Source organism: Podarcis tiliguerta (assembly GCF_965153285.1).
Source record: "Podarcis tiliguerta genome assembly, chromosome: 13".
Lineage (NCBI taxonomy): Eukaryota > Metazoa > Chordata > Lepidosauria > Squamata > Lacertidae > Podarcis > Podarcis tiliguerta.
The window spans coordinates 15,945,392-15,967,464 of record NC_139546.1 but is presented as its reverse complement, the minus strand read 5'-3'; the positions used below and the strand labels follow the sequence as shown (position 1 = coordinate 15,967,464).

At 44.0% G+C, this 22,073-nt stretch overlaps 2 protein-coding genes across 2 annotated transcripts in view; both read right to left on the bottom strand.

The window, feature by feature from the left end:
• The window catches only part of LOC310661741 (uncharacterized protein), a 173,020-nt gene that overhangs the window by 76,551 nt on the left and 74,396 nt on the right, over window positions 1–22,073 (bottom strand). The window contains 5 exon segments of the mRNA XM_083408085.1: window positions 3,327–3,406; window positions 5,373–5,600; window positions 6,713–7,324; window positions 8,066–8,253; window positions 13,705–13,831. Coding sequence (XP_083264211.1) covers window positions 3,327–3,406; window positions 5,373–5,600; window positions 6,713–7,324; window positions 8,066–8,253; window positions 13,705–13,831 — 1,235 coding nt within the window.
• LOC310661804 (vomeronasal type-2 receptor 26-like) lies at window positions 16,760–20,459 on the bottom strand. Its single transcript, XM_083408278.1, has 3 exons — window positions 19,738–20,459; window positions 18,281–18,563; window positions 16,760–16,921 (listed from the first exon to the last, which is right to left on the bottom strand). The coding sequence occupies exons 1-3, from the start codon at window positions 19,974–19,976 to the stop codon at window positions 16,871–16,873; spliced, it is 573 nt and encodes a 190-aa protein (XP_083264404.1). The 5' UTR covers window positions 19,977–20,459; the 3' UTR covers window positions 16,760–16,870.

Genomic DNA, 22,073 nt, shown 5'->3' with positions numbered 1-22,073 from the left:
ATTCTATGTTTATTGAATTCTAAGTTTAAAAAACCCTCCAGGGATGGTTTAACATATATTGCCCATGACTACAGGCATCCCCCACAGCACATGAATAATATTGAAATAATTTAATTAATACCCAGTTATGGATCGAGAGAGTTGGAGAGTTCTCATGGCTTGTGAGGGCCGAGACTGGAGGTGCAGCAGGGGGGTGTTTATGCTACTCAGCCCCCACCCCACCTGACAGCTAATGTGCATAGAAGCAGCAACTTTTCCACACATCCTTCAGTCAGCCCCCAAAATTCCAGATGTGGGTATTTTAGATGCAGTATTTTTTATCTGGAATGGAGAGAGAACAGTAGAGAAGATATTCAAAAGGTTTTAGAGGGTGGTCCCCACTTATCCAAACTTCATTTATGTGTGGGGGCACTTGAACATAACCACCAGGTAAGTGGGGACAACTGTACTGAAACCTCAGAGAATGGCTAATCATGATAGTAGCAACTCTACTGAAACCTTACAGAGACGAAAATAACCTAGAAAGGAATGAGACTTTTTTTAAAAAAAGAAATTGCCTCTCAATGTATTATTTCTTCCTATTCAGTTTCTAATCAATTACCCTCTGAAGTTCTAGTCAGGTCTCAATATTTTATGGTACTCATGACAGTTTTTTGGTTTCCAAATAAGCCTTAGGGTTAAAACAAGATGAGGGGCTCCTGCCTCAGAGAAACCACAGGGGATTTTAAAAGAAATTGCACATAGAAATTGCAACATGTAAAATACAACAAAATTGAATGGTGTGGATAAAGAGAGATTAAATTTCCATAAAATGCTAGGTAATTGTATGATGTATCATAGAACAAAAAACAGAGAGGACATGCTAATTTTCTATTTCCTCTTTATTAACTGCTCTTTGCTGTTCAGATCAGGCCTCAACACAATGATGTAGCATTTGGGAGCAAAGATAGAGCCCAGTAAGCCAGCACTAGAGGCCAAGATGGAGAAGATCTCCACAGCCACCATGTATTTCCCCTTGGTGCTCAGGTACACTGGAACAAAGGAAATCCAAACGCTACAAAACAAGAACATGCTGAAGGTGATGAATTTGGCCTCATTGAAGCTCTCTGGCAGTTTCCTGGCAAAAAAGGCCACAACAAAGCTGATAATGGCCAAAAAGCCCATGTAGCCCAGGACACAGTAAAACAGGGCAACTGACCCTTCGTTGCAGCCTAGAATGATTTCCCTCATCACAGACTGCATGTCAGAATCAGGAAATGGGGGAAAGATTCCTAACCACACAGTGCAAATGCCCACTTGGATAAGGGAACAAGAAAACACAATGGAGCTTGCCAGTCTTTTCCCCACCCACTTCCTCATTCTGGATCCTGGTTTGGTGGCCACAAAGGCCAAAACCACCGTGATAGTCTTGGCGAGCACACAAGAAACGGTCACTGTGAAAACAAGGCCAAAAGCCATTTGTCGGAGGAGGCAGGTCACTCTTTCTGGAGGGCTGAGGAAGATCAATGGACAGAGGAAGCAGAGCAGGAGGAAAGTGAGGAGAGTGTAGGTGAGGTCCCAATTATTTGCTCTGACAAGTGGTGTGTCCTGATGTTTAATGAAGATGGCTTGGACCACTACGGTCAGGAGAGAGAGTGAAAGAGCCAACAATGCTAAGCTCATCCCCAGAGGCTCCTTAAAAGACAGGAAGCTGATGGTCTTTGGAATGCATTGTGATTGGTTCCTGTGTGGATAGTGATCTTCGGGGCATGCAACACAGTCAACCATGTCTGGAAAGAAAATAATACATTGAGATTTTACATTTTAGATACTTTTTAGATTTTAGATTACAGCAACTGCTAATGCTGCAAGTATGGAACTCACGGAGGTATCACAGATATTTCCAGAATAACCAGATTGAAAGCGATGCATGAGAATCCCACCTCAGCCTTTGTTTTGGGTTATGTGGGGTGTCCTGTGATGGCTTGCTAACTTCTCATAAACCACATTTTTTATTGTCCAGAACAGGCACAGTCCATGACCATTTCCACAGAGGTTCCATTCCCAGCCCTGTTCCACACCCTTTGCTGAACCCATTCCACCCTGCCCAGGTGTGCGATCGCAAATCAATCAGACACATGTTTGTTTGTTATTGCCTTAATTAAGGAAGGTGTCTCATACCAAGTGATATCACTGGTGCATTTAATTCAAAATTGCCTGCTGTATTTTCACCTGTGACAAAGGTTACATCATAGGTGACAAACCTATTCTTTTTAGGAGTGGGTCCCTAATCCTTTATGGGGGCTATCTAGCAATTGGTATGGAGACGAAGCCACTCCCGATTTAGAGAGGGGGTGGGGTTGCGGGCTCTCACCCCGCAACTACAGTCTCGCGGGGCTGGGTAGCACCGCGAGGTCAGGGATTCCCCAGCTCATCATTATGCACCTCCCCTGGGGCCAGCCAATCGGCTGGCGGGGGGGGGCGGACCTTCTAGGTCAATTTAAGGTCGGGGCAGCCCTGGCTCGCCCCTTTTCTCTTCTCACAGCCCAGGAATTTCCCACCCACCCTCCCTTTAGGCTTGCTTTGGACCTTGCTATGGGCTTCGGCTGGTCGCCGCAAGGGGCCTGGTAGGAGTTTTTCCATTTGGCTAATTGGCTGTGATTTTGAAGCCTTTGGTTTTTTCGCCTACCTCGTAGCAATACGTCACAACTTTCCGGTTTTGGCGGTTAGGCATTGGCAGGGTATTGTCATGCAGATGAGGACGGGGGGGGGAGGAGCGCCATCACCTCCCCCACTTTATGAAGGGTAGTTCGTTAAAGGACTCCGGGGGGCGTCGCCTCGTCCGAAACCTACGGAGGCTAGGGCCTAAAGCGCGCCCCCGAGCGGTAACCCCTGGGGGAGCGCCTACGGATGTGCATCTCGGGGGCTCTCCCTGTTGGTGCTTAACCCTTCCCGGTTAGACCGGTTTGAACGTTAGGGCCAATGCCTAAAGCCAATACCTCTCTTACCTGTAATCAATAAAGTTGTGGCCATTTACGCCCATTTAACCTTATATTCTTGTGTCTGTGTCCTTATTTCATACATCTGTGGGAGGGGGCGGGTATTGCCACGCAATTTGGTTTTTATGCCACTTGAATGAGAAAGATATCTAAATTGCACTCCTTGAATCAACACGTAAACCAAAGTAAATTTTTCCTTAAAATTTGTACTTCTCTAAACATTTGTGATGCGGTTCTCCAATCAAACAATATGTACAAAAATGCAAAGGTTACCGGTTATTTATTTATCCTTTTCTGCAACTTCTAACATGCCTTATTTTTGAAAATCGTATATCCTGTGTCTCTTACCCTTCTGGGACGAAATCTTGCCTTGAGGACATGGAGCACAACCATAGCAGCAGAATGGCTCCCCCTCCTTCTTCTCCTTCCTGGAACCAGGAGGGCAATTTGGGTTACATACAGAAATAGGTGGAACCTGCTCATTTAAAGAAACAGATAAACCGTGTAGCACAGAGAAGTAAGTAGCACTTTTGGTTTCTTTTTTCTTCCAGCTGGCAGTAGGAAGACACCAAAGTACTTATTCGAAACACAGTGCCAGGCTACTCATTTGGTTCTTCATGGGTTTTTTTTTAAAAAAAAACACCAAAATAATGCTGAAACTGAACATGTTTGGGCCCCTTTCTGGCATTCAGAAAGAATGCGTGATAGCTGAAATAGGGAAGGGGATTGGGGGTTCATCTTTGCCAGCCCTGCCCCCTTTTGTCCCCATATATAAAGTAATACCTTTTACACCTCCAATTTTCCAATCGCAGCAAGTGTAAAAAATAATAATCATGCTTTGTGAAGATGACAGAAGCGTAGTGCCAAAAATGATCTACTAATGTGGAGACCTTGTAGAGTGTGGTCTCACCAGCTCTGCCCAAATTGTTCCCATAGCTGTTCCACCAATGATCTCTGCATACTAAGCAGAAAGCTCTGACAGGCTGAACACACTGAGAAGCCTCCCTGTTATTTGGAATTTTCTGTTCTTATCTCAGTCCCCAAATATGAGGAGTCATCTAAACAAGTTCAGCCAAATGTTCTTAGAAGCCCCCTTCACAGCCATGCATTTTATCTTAACAGATGCATTTTCAAGTGTATTTAATCCTACCAGATGTATTGTTCAAACAATATTGGTACTTTTTTGAGGTGAGACTATACCACAAGATCCACAGAAATTTGAAACCTGTCCCAATATGTGTACTAGTCTGAGAAGTATAAAATTGTAGACAATATGAAATTCTCCTCCACCCATGCCTACAGTTCCTTTTTCCTTAGGATACAAGTGGCTAGCATAAGCACACTTCTTGTTGTTTTTTTAAAAAGGAACATGAATAATGGAATATGTGGTTTGTCTTAAAGGTAAAGGGACCCCTGACCATTAGGTCCAGTAGTGACCGACTCTCGGGTTGTGGCGCTCATCTCACTTTATTGGCCAAGCGAGCCTGCGTACAGCTTCCGGGTCATGTGGCCAGCATGACTAAGCCGCTTCTGGCGAACCAGAGCAGCGCACGGAAACAGCGTTTACCTTCCCGCCAAAGCGGTACCTATTTTCTATTTGCACTTTGACGTGCTTTCAAACTGCTAGCTTGGCAGGAGGAGGGACCAAGCAACGGGAGCTCACCCTGTCACGGGGATTCGAACCGCTGACCTTCTGATCAGCAAGTCCTAGGCTCTGTGGTTTAACCCACAGCGCCACCCACATCCTGTGGTTTGTTTTAGGTGTCTCAATAAAATTAGGGCTGCCATATGTCCAGGATTTCAAAGGCGGAAGCGGCATCCTGGGGAAAGTTCTGGAAGGTGGAGGTTTGTTCTGGATCTTTGGCAAGTAAAACAAAAATCATGGGATTTTGGCATGTTTGTCGAGGGAGATTCAGAGGGTCCTGAAATAGATCAACCCTAGTATAATTGAAAGGTGTGGTAGCTTGGGTGTGATTCTCACACACACACACACACACACACACACACACACACACACATTATGTCTAAGAAATTCATTAGAGGTTTTCGGCTGGTGCCTCTTCTTCTTCCCAAGAGACTCATGAAATATACTGGGATAAAAAGAGCCCCAAGTCAAAAGCCACATACCATATCCAGATGCTGGACAAGATTGGCCAATGGCAATATTCTGCACTAGTTGGGCATTGATCTGAGCCAGCAAGATCATCTTATGTTGTGATTCCTGCATCGCGGACCACATGACTTCCAACTCTAAGATTCTATTATTCTTACACAGTGCGGAGAAAAAATGTTTAGAATCTGGCTGGAAAGGCAGGTATGTGCTGGACTGATGATCTGTAAGTAAAATAACATTATCTTTTCCTATCTCTCATAGATGTAGGAACTATGCCTCACCTGGTGAAAGCTTCTGTGCCAAACCATTCTGTCGTCATCAAGGGTGAATGGCTGGTCAGGTGTAGCCTCTACACCCACCCTTCCAACCTTGACCCTCACGAAGGAGTTATTTGGGAAAGTGACCAGGTTGGTAATATCAAAGCCAGCTTCTACTTCCCAGTTCTCACCAAAAGATACAGTTTCTCCAGCAGAGTTGTTGAAGGAGACAGTCCTGAGGAAGGGATGGAGCTGCATTGGAAGAAAAATAGGAACGGTGAGGTAATGAATATGTCTCTCCTTTTTGGCACTCACGATGCCTCCAGTCTGTCTGTACAGTGTTTTCTATACCAATATTTTAGGAACTGTAGCCATTATTGTAACCAAGCTATGTTTGACTGCCTGCACAACTGACTGCTGTATGGAAAAGCACATGAATCTGACCTTTGAAGAGCTTTGCAAGCAAACAATGTATAACCTATTAATTATGTGACCTGTCTTTGTGGTAAGGAAGTGGGATATTTTGGGATCAGCTAGAAGGGGTACATTTTAAGGTTTAAACGCCTACATTTCATGCCTTTATTTGCTGCATGAGTTGCCATTTTAATTCTCTTCTGGGGTTCTCTCAGCAAAGAGTCCAACCAGAATGATATTGCTTAGCAAGCTCAGCTAAAACTACAAAATAAAAAGGTTGAAAGTCCTCTTCCTTGCTGTTCTCCATCTCATTTCCCCAGCCACAGCTACATTTTTCTCCAGCTCCACCTGCCTCTCTCTACCAGCTCTCTCCTACTCGTCTCAGTCTAGGCTGGGATCCTCCCTGTAACTTGTGTGCAGTGAAGCTGCTTTGGAAGTAGCAGCACAGTGCAGGATTGGATCCGCCTTCACTAACAGGTTCTCTGCACGCAAAGGAAGTTGCTCACAAAAAAGCAGGACAGTGCAGAATAGGATCCTCCTGCTTAAGAGATGTAAGCAGAACGGCCTGATACTTCCCTGTGCTAGTCCTTAATGAGCAGCTTCTCTGCACACAAGGGAAGAATGTGGTCTAGTAGTGAGAGCTTGCAATTTTTCAGGGTACTGTTTTGCATATCATTGCCTATGTCAAATTATAACTCATGAGGCATTACCTGCCAAGGCCAAACCTCCTGCATCCCTCCTTCCACCGCTGCCCTGTATTTGGTTCTGGACAAGAACATGGCATGTAAAGCATGTGCCGTTGCATAGACAGCATTATAAAGACTGTAGCTGTGGCCAGACATGCTCATCACAAATGCAGATGACGGGAGATCTTCCAGTTTCTCCTCTCCAGTGCAGGTTCCACTGTCCTGCTCCTCTGTATTGGAGTTTGGAAAAAAACAGAGAAATACTTGTGCCCAGAACTGCTTGACAAAGCCATTTCCATTTGCCTCAAAAGGATTTTGTGCCTGAAGAAAGGCTTTGAATCCTTGTACCACATTTGAATGAACTTTAAAGGAGAGGGAACCCTGGAAGACTTGCATATCCACGTTCATTTGATAGGTCAATGCTTTGAAATCCAGCTGTGCTGTCAGAATCCACACCTTGCCTACAGACGTCTTGGTCACATTTTCCAATTCACCAAGAGCTACTATGTCTCTCATGGCAAGCATGTACTTTGTTTCTCCATAGAAAACCACCACCTTGGCTTTACTTTCCATAATAACTTGATAAATTTGAATCCAGTGGGGATACATGTCATAATACTCAGCCATATATGTCGTTTTCAGGGTTGTCTCTGAGAAGGCCAAGCAAATGCCTTTCTGGGAGAGCAGAGGTTTCAGGGTCTGAATAAACCTCTCTCCACTGTCTCCACTAGCAAGCAACCCAACCCATGTCCAGCCAAAGTGCAAAAGTAACTCAACAATCCCAGTATACTGATGGGCTTCATTGGGCACCATCTTGTAGAAGGAAGTGGATTGGCTTTCACCAGCATGCTCTGGGGCAAAGGAGCCATAAGTGAGCTAAAAGGAAATAAAGGAGCATTATTTATAAATGCAGAAGGACTGAGTATTTGAGCCCAGGGGGCAAAATGAACCAGTTGCCTTAAGAAGGCAGGTTCCACAAAGCTCCTCTGCCCTCCTTTTCTTTATCCACTGTGATCTCTAGGCTTTTTCTCTACTGCTGCTTTTGTCTCCCCTGTTTCTTTCATGTTGCTTCACCACAACATTTCAGCTCCTGATTTCATGGCGCCTTCCCTTCCCTTCCCTTCCCTTCCCTTCCCTTCCCTTCCCTTCCCTTCCCTTCCCTTCCCTTCCTCTCTCAAGCCACTAACACACAAAATCCCCATCAATTCCCAGAATGTCCCCATCAAGTCCCAGCAAAGGTGAGAGGGTGTCAGTTGGAAGAATGGAATTTGGATACATGTTTTTAGGTGTGTGTGGACAAGGAAGTGGGGTGAGAGGAGCACTCTTCCACCATCCCATTAGCTTCTCTTCATCCATAGACACTGACAGTCTGATGCTTGGTGGAGAGGAATGGCTACCTAGAGCAGACATGTTTTTATTATGCTGATAGCTTAATGTCACCTGACAGCTTGATGCTACGCATTCTATTTAATTGTGCAAAGCACACTGGGAACACTTTTTGTGAAAGGCAGAATCACTCTCCTTTGTCTCTCACAACTATTTCTATATTAAACAAATCCTTTCTGAATAGAAAATATCATGGTGAATGAGTGTGGAAACCCCAAGACTGTATCTTACCTGGGGAATTTTGTAGATGCCCAAGATGTTTGCCAGGTAGACGGAGGTATCCAAGTCCAGTCCCCCAATAACTGCCATCAGGTGTTTCTGGATATTGCACTTGTAGTTTGGTAGAAGGGTGGAGAGAAGGTTCAGAGCAGCCCAGTAGGTCATCCTTTCATCGAAGTAACTGTCATAGATGTGGAATCCTAAGGTGATATTAGGTAAGATCTTGGGGTTCTCATTAATCTCCTTGACAGCAAATACCAAGGCCAGAATATGCTGGTAGTTCTTTGGCACAATACTGCAACAAGAATTTTATGCTGTATCAGTGGGAAATATCCTATGTTGTTGTTTTTTAATCTGCTTCTTAATGATTCTTTAATATTTTAGTGCAAATTGTGCCCCAATATACTCACATCTACAGAAAATTTCCCACTGAAATAATGCATTGTATTCCAATTCTATTCCAGTTACACTAATATATGAATTATTATGGACACTTTGCCTACATATATTCATTTTTGTTTACATTGTTTGGCTGGAGAACTGTTCTGAACAATTTGGAGAAATGTGAATTTCAAATGATGACCGTGTTTTGGTTTTTATAACTATTTAGAGCAAAGAAAGTTTGGTAGGTTCACCTTCAAATATGAACTGATTTGAATTGCCTCCTTCCCAAGAATGGAATACTGATGTTTACTTTGGGGTCCATCATATACTTGACAACACTTTTTGAAGACCCAAGAGATGCCAACTTCCCTAAGCCTCCACTCCTGTTCAGTTTACTCACAGATTAATTGAGCAGCTAGGTACAGTCTGCCTCTGACTGGCAAACTCCTCAGGTTATATTCTTGGCTGCTTGGACATCCAAGCTCCTTTAAGAAATCTGCGTTTCTAAAGTTCTTCTGGTATGAACTGAGCAGAATTTTGCCTTAATGTAGGGTTCATTCAAACTTCCCCTAGTCCTGCCATTTCTCTCAGGGAATACCTGATCTTTACTGCTCAATTGGAACTCACACCTCCCTCAGAACTTCTCCTAACTGGCAGTTAACTGACATTTATTCACTGATCACTACCTTCAGCTGAATACAGCCTGAATGTATCTGGTCCAGACACTGCCTATAAATATGAAACGCAATTGTCTAGCCTGACTTGGACGAGAACATCAGGCATTATTCGAGCATCAGGGGTTATTCAAAGGAGAGGTGAGACTTTAAGACACTTCACAAAAGAGTTTCTGAGGTGAAGATTGAGAACAGAGAAGGGCTTTCCATCTTAAAGTAGGGAGGTTCAACCTGTGAGTCCTCCCCTAGTTAAACTCTCCTTGGAAGAGATTTGGTGGGATGTGGGGAGGAGAGAACACATCAACAAGACCAGGCTCTCTCATCTCAGTGACACATTCAGACCTGCATTTCCCTTCAGTGGAAGTAAATCCCACTGAAATCAGGGGAACTAGCTTCTGAGGAGGCCTGGTTAGAGCTGGGGGATATTTCAGTATCATTTGACATTTGATGTCTTTACTGGGTATTAAGAAGTTGATGAATAGTTAGCCTTTCTTTGAAGTCTTCTTTGTCAAAAGCAGCAAAGAGATGAGAAGCAAGTCCGCCAACAATAAGATGACCTGGTTGGTAGTATTCATGTGGAATTCTGGACAGATCATGGACGGTGCAACTCGTGGTCTGATTGCACACCAGATGTGGCAGATGAAAGAGAAGGGGCACAATAAACTTCAGCATACTGAAGAAAATATTCTTTCTTATCAAACACCCTTATTTCCATCCAGCACATGAGCCTTGCTTCACAACCAACCTCAGTACAATATTCCACCTCATCACAAACAGCACTTCTCTAACAATTCACAGATTAAAATCCTATTTTATAACATGATTAAGAAAATAGTTAAAATCCTTCCTCTTCCTCTGTCCTCTCCCTTGTAAAGAATGGCAAGAAGCTACTATAATACCCATGTTTTGACATTGGTTAGTATTCTCTGGAAATCTACTGAGACATTATCCAAGGGAGACTGAGAGTGATAATTATAGGTGAGATAATAACAAGCTCCCTTTACATCAGGAACATCAGAAAATGCCCAAACATAATAATAATAACCCTGTTTCTGATGTTTCATTCAAAGTTCTTTCTGACTGTTTACGGGACGACAAAAGGGCATGCAGAATTAACAGCAATGAGGAAGAGAAGAACAGTGGGCCAGTCTCTTATCAATGCTGACCAGTGGAAATCATTAATCTGACCTCCTAAAATTTCCCACCTGAACACCAGTTCATAAGTTTCCTGACAATTATGCCAAGACAAAAGAATGGTGAAAAGGACTGAGTTTTGTAGGTGGTTTGTGTTGGAAGCAGGGAAAAATAGGAATAAAAAAGGAGAATTCTCTGGATGCCAAGATCCAGGTTTAGGGCTCAAACCTGTTGGTGAGAGATTCCCACAAACAACTATTTGTGTTCCTGATAGAATAGCACCTCACTACTAGTTTGGGGGAGTAATATATAGAAGTAATAAATAAAAAGTAGTGAATGGTGATATTATATTTTCTAATAAAATGGAGCTTAATTTCACTTATGTTCAAAATGCTTTTACAGTGGTGCCTCGCAAGACGAAATTAATTCGTTCCGTGAGTCTCTTCGTCTAGCGGTTTTTTCGTCTTGCGAAGCAACCCTATTAGCGGCTTAGCGGCTTAGTGGCTTAGCGCGATTAGCGGTTTAGCAGCTATTAGCGGCTATTAAAGGCTTAAGCGATCAGCGGATTAGCTGCTAAAAGGCTACTAGCGGTTTAGCGGCTTAGAAAAAGGGGGTGGGGAGCGGAAAAAAATCTCAAGACTCGCAAGACATTTTCGTCTTGCGAAGCAAGCCCATAGGGAAATTCGTCCTGCGAAGCGCATCGAAAAACGGAAAACCCTTTCGTCTAGCGGGTTTTCCATCTTGCGAGGCATTCGTCTTGTGGGGCACCACTGTACTTCAAAATATTCATTCAGAAGCATTCTGCCCTATCTTATAACAATAAACCCATTAAAAATACCAAAATTGTTATTCATTGAATACCCCTGCCAGGAATGGTCTAGTATATATTGCCCAGAACCATGGGCCTCCCCCACTGCACACGAATAATAACAAAATACTTAATTAATACCCAGATGTGGAGGGAGAGCGCTGGATAGTTCTCATGGCTTGTGAGGGCAGAGACTGGAGGTGCAACAGGGGTTGTTTACGCTACTCAGCCCCCCCCCCACCTGACAGCTAATGTGCACAGAAGAGCAGCAGAAGCAGCAACTTTTCCACACATCCTCCACTCAGCCCCCAAAATTCCAGATGTTGGTATTTTAGGTGCAGTATTTTTGATCTGGAAGGGAGAGAGAGCAGCAGAGAAGACATTCAAAAGGATTTAGATGGTGCTCCCCACTTATCCAATCTTCATTTATGGGGGGGGCACTTGAACATAACCCCCAAGTAAGTGGGGCCTCGCTGTACTGAAATCTCTGAGACTGGTTAATGATGACAGTAGCAACTCTACTGAAACCTTACTGAGAGGAAAATAACCTAGAAAGGATCAAGCTTTTTCCTTCTTCTAATGCCTCTCAGTGTACTGTTTTTCCTCATTCAGTTTCTAATCAATTACCCTCTGAGGTTCTAGTCAGGCCCCAATATATTGTGGTACTCATAACAGTTTCTTGGTTTTCCATGTAAGCCTTAGAGTTAAAGCAAGAATAGTGGTTCCTATCTCAGAGAGACCGCAGGGGATTTTGTTAAAGAACTTGTACATAGCAATTGCAACTCATAAAATACAAGATATTTTAATGATGTGGATAAAGAGAGATTATATTACTCATATTTTGGTAGAAGAAACCCACAAAGATGATAGGGTTTATTATTGCCTCTTTATTAATTGCTCCTTGCTGTTCAGATCAGGCCTCAAGACAATGATGTAGCATTTCGGGGGAAATATGGAGCCCAATATCCCAGCACTAGAGGCCAAGATGGAGAAGATCTCCACAGCCACCATGTATTTCCCCTTGGTGCCCAGGTAGACTGGAACAAACGAAATCCAAACACTACAAAACAACAACATGCTGAAGGTGATGAATTTGGCCTCATTGAAGCTCTCCGGCAGTTTCCTGGCAAAAAAGGCCACAACAAAGCTGACAATGGCCAAAAAGCCCATGTAGCCCAGGACACAGTAAAACAGGGCAACAGACCCTTCATTGCAGCCTAGAATGATTTCTCTCATCACAGAGTGCATGTCAGAATCAGGGAATGGGGGAGAGGTTCCTAACCACACAGTGCAAATGCCCACTTGGATAATGGTACATGACAACACAATGACACTTCCAAGTCTTTTCCCCACCCACTTCCTCATTCTGGATCCTGGTTTGGTGGCCACAAAGGCCAGAACCACAGTGATTGTTTTGGCCAGAACACAAGAAACGGTCACTGTGAAAACAAGGCCAAAAGCCATTTGTCGGAGCAGGCAGCTCACTCTTTCTGGAGGGATGAGGAAGATCAATGAACAGAGATAGCAGAGCAGGAGGGAAGTGAGAAGAGTGTAAGTAAGGTCTCGATTGTTTGCTCTGACAATGGGTGTGTCCCGATGTTTAATGAAGATGGCTAGGACCACCACTGTGAGGAGAGAGAGAGAAAGAGCCAACAATGCTAAGCTCATCCCCAGAGGCTCTTTAAAAGACAGGAAGCTGATGGTCTTTGGAATGCATTGTGATTGTTCCATGTTGGGATAATGGTCTTGGGAGCACACAACACAGTCATCCATATCTGGAGAGAAAATAATACTTTCAGATTTCAGATGTGTTGGAGAACAACTGCTAATGGTGTCAGTATGAAACTCATAAGCTTAAATTAGATATATCACAGATATTTCCAGAGTAACCAGATTGAGAGTGATGCTTGAGAACCCCACCTCAGCACTTTGTCATGTGGAGCATCCTGTGATGGCTTATTAACTCCCCATAAACCATGTTGTGCAGTTTAGATGGGCAAGGTTAGTAAGTAGAAATACAAATTAGCCTCATACAGTGGTACCTCAGGTTAAGTACTTAATTCGTTCCGGAGGTCCATACTTAACCTGAAACTGTTCTTAACCTGAAGCACCACTGTAGCTAATGGGGCCTCCTGCTGCCACCGTGCCGCCGGAGCACGATTTCTGTTCTCATCCTGAAGCAAAGTTCTTAACCTGAAGCGCTATTTCTGGTTTAGCGGAATCTGTAACTTGAAGGGTATGTAACCTGAAGTGTATGTAACCTGAGTTACCACTGTATTATAATTGTTCAGAACAGGAATGTGTCTTATACCAACTCAGACCACTCGTCCATGCAGCTCAGCATTGCCTGCCGTATTTCAACATTCATAATGGGAGACAAATCTTTTTTTGGGGGGGGGGGGGACAAGGCCCATATTCCTTTATGGGGGCTGTGTACCAATAGCGATATATGAGAAATCTGATTTTGTTGACAATCGGATGGGAAAGTTATGTAAATTGCACTTCTTGAACCAACACAAAGCAAAATAGAGTTTCCCCCCAAAATGGTGCAGTTCTTCAATCATCAAAATGTAGAAAAATGCATAGTTCCACAACTTTTCCATAATTTCTAACATGACATGTTTGAAAGGTATATCTCTTTTGTTTCTCACCTTTCTCGGATGAAATCTTTCCTTGAGGACATGGAGCACAATTATAGCAGCAGAATGGCTCCCCCTCCTTCTTCTCCTTGCTGGAACCAGGAGGACAACTTGGGTTGCACACAGAAAGGGGTGGAACCTGCCCATTTAAATAAACACTTAAACGTTTTAGCACACAGAAATCATTAGCACTTTTTGTGTCCTTTTTCTTCCAGCCAGCAGTAGGAAGATACTAAAGTACTTATTCCAAACTCAGTGCCAAGCTACTTACTTTCTTTTTCATTGGGTTTTTAAAAAATAAAAAATAAATGCTGAAACTTACCATGTTTGAGCCCCTTTCAGGCATTCAGGAAGAATGCATGAGGATGGAAATGGGAAAGAGAATTGGGGATTCACCTTCACCAGCACTGCCCCTATTGTCCCCATACAAAATGTAATACCTGTTCCACCCCCAGTTTTCCAATCATAGCATGTGTAAAACAATCCTGCTTCTTGGAGAGGACAGAAGCGTCGTCCCAAGAATGAGCTACAAATCTGGAGACTGTGTGGAGAGTGGTCCTGTGCTCAGGTCCAACTTGTAGGCTTCCCACAGGTATCTGGTTGGCTACTCTGACAACCAGGGGCATTTTCTGTATAAAAACACAAGTATCTACCTTATACAGTAAGTCCGCTCCACTCCACTTCACCATGGGGAGGAGTTGCGGTGAACCGCGTGGCCACCCACTCTCCTCCGGGGGCGGGGGACGAAGTCGCGCGTTGCCTGGAGGATCCCAGCTGCGTCAGTGACCAGCCGGCCAATCCGCTGGCTGGTGGGGGCGTGGCCGGGACCATTTAAGCTGAGGCACAAGCCGGAGGGCTTCCTCTTGGCACACTTCTTCAATCTCCCGCCCTCCCTCCCTATTTTACAGGTTTCTCTTTATTGGCCTTGCAAGACAGAGCTGTTCTGCCTGGCCTTTGGTTTGGACTCAGTCTGACCCTCATGTTTCCCTCCCCTTATGGCCTTGATTTATCGGCTACTTTTAAAATGAGGCTGCATTTTAAATTGCATTTTAACCTGTATTTTAAATCCCCTCCCCCTATTATGTTTTTACTGGGATTTTATTGGTGTAAGCCGCCCTGAGCCGGGGAGGGTGGGGTATAAATAAAAATTATTTTTATTATTATTATTGACATCGGTTGGTCACCGTTGAAGGGCCTGGTAGGAATTTTTCCACTTGGCAAAATTGGCATGGGGCCATTTGGTTTTCGCCTACCTCATAGCAATCGTCACAACTTTGTAAGGTTTTGCGGTTAGGCATTGTGTGACCTTATGATGGGGGAGGGGAGGTGTGGCCATCACCTGCCCCTCCAAGCTTAAGGGTATTCTGTTAAAGGAATCCGGGGGTGTGGATCTTGTCTGAAGCCCGGGGCAGGGCTAGGGCCATGACACGACCCCGTCAGGAACACCTGTGGGAGCTCAAGTTGGTCTGCATCAACGGGGCTCCCCCTTCTGGTGGTTTACCCTTACCGGACTCCCTGCGCAACGGGCAGGAGTCAGATATAGTCGGGTCCATTCAATGCCTAAGCCAATACCGCTCACATTCTGTAATCAATAAAGTTGTGGCCAAAATTTGCCCAATTACATTAACCTAATATTTGTGTCCTGGTGTGTTTTTATTCTTCAACGAGGGGGGGGGGTTGTGGGGTCAAGACATGCAACAACCAAAACAATATCATCCCCAGATCAAAAGGCAAATGATACTCCAATCTGAGAGTCAACTGGGAGAAGAGGAATGTTTTCAACTGGCACCTAAAGATATGTAGGTTTGAGTATTCCTCAGTCTAAGAAGCTGAGGCGCCAATACTTTGGCCACCTCATGAGAAGAGAAGACTCCCTGGAAAAGACACTGATGTTGGGAAAGATGGAGGGCACAAGGAGAAGGGGATGACAGAGGACAAGATGGTTGGATATTGTCCTCGAAGCTACAAGCATCAGCTTGACCAAACTGCGGGAGGCAGTGGAAGACAGGAGTGCCTGGCGTGCTCTGGTCCATGGGGTCACGAAGAGTCGGACATGACTAAACAACAACAGTCTAAGAAGTCCATTTCCCCATTTCCCTCTTGGTGAGAAAGAACCTGCTTCCTTCCCATCAGAGCAACAAACACCTTATTCTTGACAAGAGACTCGTGAAATACCCTGGGGTAGAGATACACACAAGCTAACAGTCACACACATGCCATATCCAGATGCAGACAGATGCAGACTGGCCATTTGTGTTATCCTGGACAAGCTGGGCCATTGGCCTGATCGAACAAGTTTTTCCTATGTTCTTATGTAGTGCAGAGGAAAATCTAAAAGTGCAATACCATTGTTTTCCTGTATCTCATGGATGTAGGAAGTATGCCCCACCTGGTGAAAGCTTCTGTGCCACACTATTCTGTTGTCATCAATGGAAACTTGCTGGCCTGGGATGGCTTCCACATCCACCCTTCCAACCTTGACCCTCACAAAGGAGTTATTTGGAAAAGTGACCATGTTGGTAATATCAAAGCCAGCTTCTACTTCCCAGTTCTCACCAAAAGATACAGTTTCTCCAGCAGAGTTGTTGAAGGAGACACTCCTAAGAAAGGGATGGAGCTGCATTGGAACAAAAATAAACATACTAACTATAAAGTAATGCAAATGTCTCTCCTTTTTGACACTCACGATGCCTCCAGTCTGTCTGTATATGCAGGAATTGCTATACAAACCTAATCTGTTCTTGGGAACTCATTAGTAAGGAGAGCCTTTGCCTACTGAGCCCACAACTTCTATTCTTTCCTATTGGGAGAATCCCAATGCATTCCAGCACAAGAAGAAATGAGAAAAAATCCACGCCTTTCAGTTCCCACTGCTTGGATATCCTCTCTGTAACTTGTGTGCGGAGAAGATTAGATTAGATCCGCCTTCACTAACAGGTCCTCTGCACATAAAGGAAGTTGCTCACAAAAAAGCAGGACAGTGCAGGATTGAATCCTCCCACTTAACAGCAGTTAGGCATTACCTGCCAAGGTTGAAGCTCTTGCATCTCTCCTTCCTTCACTACCCTATATTTGGTTTCAGGCAGGAACATGGCATGTAAAGCATGTGCTATGGTATGGATAGCATTATAGAGACTGTAGCCGTGGCCAGACATGGTCATCTCAAAAGCAGATGAAATTAGATTTTCCAGCTTCTCCTCTCCAGTGCAGGTTCCACTGGCCTGCTCCTCTGTATTGGAGTTTGGAAATAAACAGAGAAATACTTCTGCCCAGAACTGCTTCACAAAGCCATTTCCATTTGCCTCAAAGGGATTTTGTGCCTGAAGAAAGGCTTTGAATCCTTGCACCACATTTGAATGAACTGCAAAGGAGAGGGAACCATGGAAGACTTGCATATCCCGGCTCATTTGATAGGTCAATGCTGTGAAATCCAGCTGTGCTGTCAGAATCCACACCTTGCCCACAGATATCTTGGTCACATTTTCCAATTCACCAAGAGCTACTATTTCTCTCAAGCCAAGCATGGACTTTGTTGCTCCATAGACAACCACCACCTTGGCTTTACTTTCCATAATAGCTTGATAAATTTGGATCCAGTGGGGAAACACGTCATAATAATCAGCCAAATACGTCGTTTTCAGGTTTGTCTCTGAGTAGGCTACGCAAATGCCTTTCTGGGAGAGCAGAAGTTTCAGGTTCTCAACGAATCTCTCTCCACTGTCTTTATCTCCAGCAAGCAACACAACCCACGTCCAACCAAAGTGCAGAAGTAACTCAACAATCCCAGTGCACTGATGGGCTTCACTGGGCACCATCTTGTAGAAGGAAGTGGATTGGCCTTGAGAAGGATCCTCTGAAGCAAAGGACCCATAAGTGAGCTAAAGGGAAATAAAGGAGCATCATCCATAATTGCAGAAGAACTGGGTATGTGCATTGAAGGCATACCCACCAAGGAGCCAGAATGAGCCAGTTGCCATAAGGCAGGTTCCAGAAAGCTGGGAGTGGGTGCAGATTGCACCCTGTGTTTCTCAGCTTCCAGCTCCTTCTCTGACACCCCTGCATGCTCAGTTTCCTGTGTTCCTGCTTCCCACTCAGTTTCTTTCTCAACTTTGATCTCTAGGTTTTTAGGTGCTGCTGCTTTTCTCTCCCGTTTCTTTCATGTTGCTTCACCACAACATTTCAGTTCCTGATTTCATGGCGTCTTCCCTTCCCTTCCCTTCCCTTCCCTTCCCTTCCTCTCTCAAACCACTAACCCACAAAATCCCCATCAAGTGCCACAATGTGTGGGCAGATGACTCCTGATAGGCAGGCTTCCAGCTTTGCAAGGCAGCAGCTTCCGTCTCCAACCAGTAGGCCATGGAGCAAAGGTGAGAGGGTGTCGGTCGGCAGATTGAAATTTGGATACATGTTTTTAGGTGTGTGTGGATAAGGAAGTTGAGTGAGATGAGCACTCTTCTACCATCACATTACCTTGTGAAGGGCAGAATCACTCTCCTTTGTCTCTCACAACTATTTCTATGTAATACAAATCCTTTCTGGATAAAAGACATTATGCTGAATGTGTGAAATCCCCAAGGCAGCATCTTACCTGTGGAATCTTGTAGATGCCCAAAATGTTTGCTAGGTAGATGGAGGTATCAAAGTACAGTCCCCCAATAACTGCCACCAGGTGTTTCTGGGTGTTGCACTTGTAGTTGGGTATAAGGGTAGAGGGAAGGTTCAGAGCTGCCCTGTACGTCATCCTTTCATCAAAGTAACTGTCATAGATGTGGAATCCTAAGGTGATATTAGGTAAGATCTTGGGGTTCTCATTGATCTCCTTGACAGCAAATACCAAGGCCAGAATATGCTGGTAGTTCTTTGGCACAATACTGCAACAAGAATTTTATGCTGTATCAGTGGGAGATATCCTCTGTATTATTTTTTTTTAATAGGCTTATTTATTCAGTATTTTAGTGCAATTTGTGCCCTAATATACACATATATGCAAAAGAATTTCCCCGGAATGAATGTATTGTATTCCACTTCTATTCTTCTTGCACTAGTATATGCATTTCTATAGACACTTTACCTTCGTATAGTCATTTTTGTTTATACTGCTTGGCTGGAGAACTACATTGTACAATTTGGAGAAGTCAGAATTTCAAATTATGGCTGTGTTTTGGTTTTGATATCTTTTTAGAGCAAACAATTTTTTTCAGGTTCACATTTACATTTGAATTTATTTGAATTCCCCCCTTTCCAATAAAGAATATGTATATTTACTTCCACTCCTGTCCAATTTACTCAGAAATTGGTTTACCAGCTAGGTAGAATGTGCCTCTGACTGGCAAACTCCTCAAATTATATTCCTGCCTGTTTGGACAGCTGAACTCCTTTAAGGAATCTGCTTTTTATAATGTTCTTCTGATAAAAACTGAACATCATTTTAACTTAATGTAGGGCTCATTCAGACTTCCCCATGCCCTGCCATTTTCTACCGGGAAAACCTGATCTTTACCTTTCAATGGGAACTCACACTTCCCTCATAATTTCTCCCAATTGACAGTTAACTGACATTTCTTCACTGTTCACAACATTCAGCTGAATACACTCTGCATGTATCTGATCAAGGCCCTGTCTGTTAATATTAAACACAATCGTCTAGCCTGACTTGGATCTTCGAGCACCACCTCAAAGGAGACGTGAGCCTTTAATACCCCTCACAGGAAAGTTTCTGAGGTGAAGATTAAGAACAGAGAAGTGCTTTCCATTTTAAAATATGGAGGTTAAATCTGAGAGTCCTCTGGTTAAATTCTCCTAGGGAGAGATTTGGTGGGATGTGGGGAGGAGAGAACACATCAACAAGACCAGGCTCTCTCATCTCACTGACACATTCAGATCTGCATCTCCCTTCTTCCAATCCAGCTCTTCAATCCAATGCCCCCCATTATCTGCCTAGATGTAAATCCCAGTGAAATTTGTGGAACTAGCTTCTGAGTAGGCCTGGTTAGAACTTTGGGATATTTCAGTAACATCTGATTATTAGACATTTGAATTCTTTACAAGGTATTAAGAAGTTGATAGGTAGTTAGCCTTTCTGTGAAGTCTTCTTTGTCAAAAGCAGTAAAGAGGTGAGAAGCAAGTCCGCCAACAATTAGATGACCAGGTTGGTAGTATTCATGTGGAATGCTGGACAGATCATGGACGGTGCAACTCGTGGTATGTTTGCACACCAGATGTGGCAGATGAAAGAGAAGGGACACAATAAACAGCAGCATACTGAGGCAAATATTTTTTCTCATCAAACACCCTTAATTCCATGCAGCACATGAACCTTGCTTCACAACCACCCTCAGTACAATATTCTGCCTTCTCACAAACGGCAGTTCTCTAACAATTCACAGATTAAAATCCTATTTTACACATTGATTAAAAGAAAGGTGAAAATCCTTCCTCTTCCTCTGTCCTCTCCCTTGCTGAGAATGGCAGGAAGAGGTTTTCATACCCATGTTTTGACATTGGTTAGTATTCTCTGGAAATCTACTGAGACATTATCCAAGGGAGACACAAATATGCTGAGAGTGATAATTATAGGTGAGGTAATAACAAGCTCTCTTTCTATCAGGAACATCAGAAAATGACCAAAAGAAAAAAGAAAAGCCCTGCTTCTGATGTTTCATCTAAAGTGGTTTCTGACTGTTTATGGGACAACAAAAGGGCATGCAGAATTAACAGCAACAAAGAAGAACAGTTGGCCAGTCTCTTATCAATGCTGACCAGTGGAAATGATTCATCTGACCTAAAAATCCCACCTGAACACCAGTTCATTAGATTTCTGACCATTATACCAGGACCAAAGAATGGTGAAAAGGACTGAGTTACATAGGTGGCTTGCAATGGTAGTAAAGAAAAATGCGTATCAACAAAGGAGACTGCTCTGGATGCCAAGATCCAGGTTTGGGGCAGAAACTCTTTTTTTGAGAGAGATTCCCAGCTGAGATTTTAAATCACAAAATATGCAGTGAAATAAAGTGTGGAAATATAGGTTGCCAGACCTTTAAAATATGACCTCCCTCTTCCCTTAGCATAGCATAAGACTAAACATTTGCTAAGTTAAGAACTGGTATATTTACAAACTCTTCAAAGGTCAGGTTCATGTGCTTTCCCACATATCAGTCAGAAAACACAGGCAGCAAAACTTGTTTTCAATGCTGAAAGTTCCAGATTATTGGTATAGGAATGGAATGAAGGCCTGTTAGAACCATGCGGTCTGAGTATGAGGAAACCAGTTCAGATCTAAAACGTTGTGCTTCTCAGATAGAGTGAAGGAGAGCAAGAGGCCTGATTACCAATTGACTCTCAAGCAGGGGCGAAGGAAGGTGTCATGACACCCGGGGCAGGCATCGCTGCGTAGGGCGCATGTCCAGCTTCGCTACGTATAACACATGCGCTGTATAGCGGTTTGCCGCCGACGCTGCTCCAGCGCCATACAGACAGTGCAGGGATCCTCTGCTTGCAGCTATAGAGGTGACTGAGGAATCCAGACACCGTCTGTATGGCGCTGGAGCAACGGTGGCAAACTGCTATGCAGCACATGTGCGGCGTCACTACGTACAGCGCATGTGTTAGACGCAGTACATGCGCTGTACTTCGCAGTTTGCTGCCGGCGCCAAGATCCTCTGCTTGCGGCTGTAGCCGCAAACGGTGATTCTCCACAATGGCTGCTCGCGCCACTGTGAGCACCCATGGGATGACTTCTTGTCACCCCCGCAGACATGGAACCCGGGGCAAACTGCCCCCCACCCCTGTAGCTCAAGGTGAGCTAAGTCTGGCACAGCAGCTTACTCTGTAGCCTAATACCTGTCTTGTATTAATACAACTTTAGCATATTGGCCTGGGTGACTTCTTGGTAAGTGGTGGGGACCGTGTTTTGGTTTCAACTGGTTTCCATCGATTTGGAATCAACTGAGCTATTTCCTGATGTTGTAGGAGGAAGGGGAAAGCCTGGCTCATGCCTGTGTGCAGTATCTCCAAGGCATGTCAGAAAATAGTAGAGTAGCTGGTGGCTGGAAAAGTAATTCCCTTGCAGCTCCCATACGGAGCCCAAAGAAAAACATACACAGGCATCAGGCTTTCTTCCGTAATATTTTACTGAAGTTCTTAAAGCATAAAAATGGTTATAAAGTCCAAAATTCTTGCTGGATGCCCAGGCAAGGCTCAAAACCTACCTCAAAAGAGTGTATCCAGTTAGAGATTTGTATTTGTACAGGAGAAAGAGAAAAATAGAGAATGAATACAGAACTGCTCAGTAGCAGGATATTTATCTCTCGAGTTTTTGGCCTTTAGTGTCACATGACACCAGCTGCAGAGAAGCTTTGAGAAAGTTTAGTAACATTGTG

What these genes read in the sequence shown, in the direction of transcription:
- LOC310661804 (XM_083408278.1), bottom strand. Translation starts at nt 19,976, where the DNA reads ATGAGAAAAAATATTTGCCTCAGTATGCTGCTGTTTATTGTGTCCCTT. An exon ending in TATCAACTTCTTAATACCTT is followed by an intron (nt 18,564 to 19,737) that starts GTAAAGAATTCA and finishes TTCTTGTTGCAG; the next exon opens with TATTGTGCCAAAGAACTACC. An exon ending in GCATCTACAAGATTCCACAG is followed by an intron (nt 16,922 to 18,280) that starts GTAAGATGCTGC and finishes ACTCCAATACAG; the next exon opens with AGGAGCAGGCCAGTGGAACC.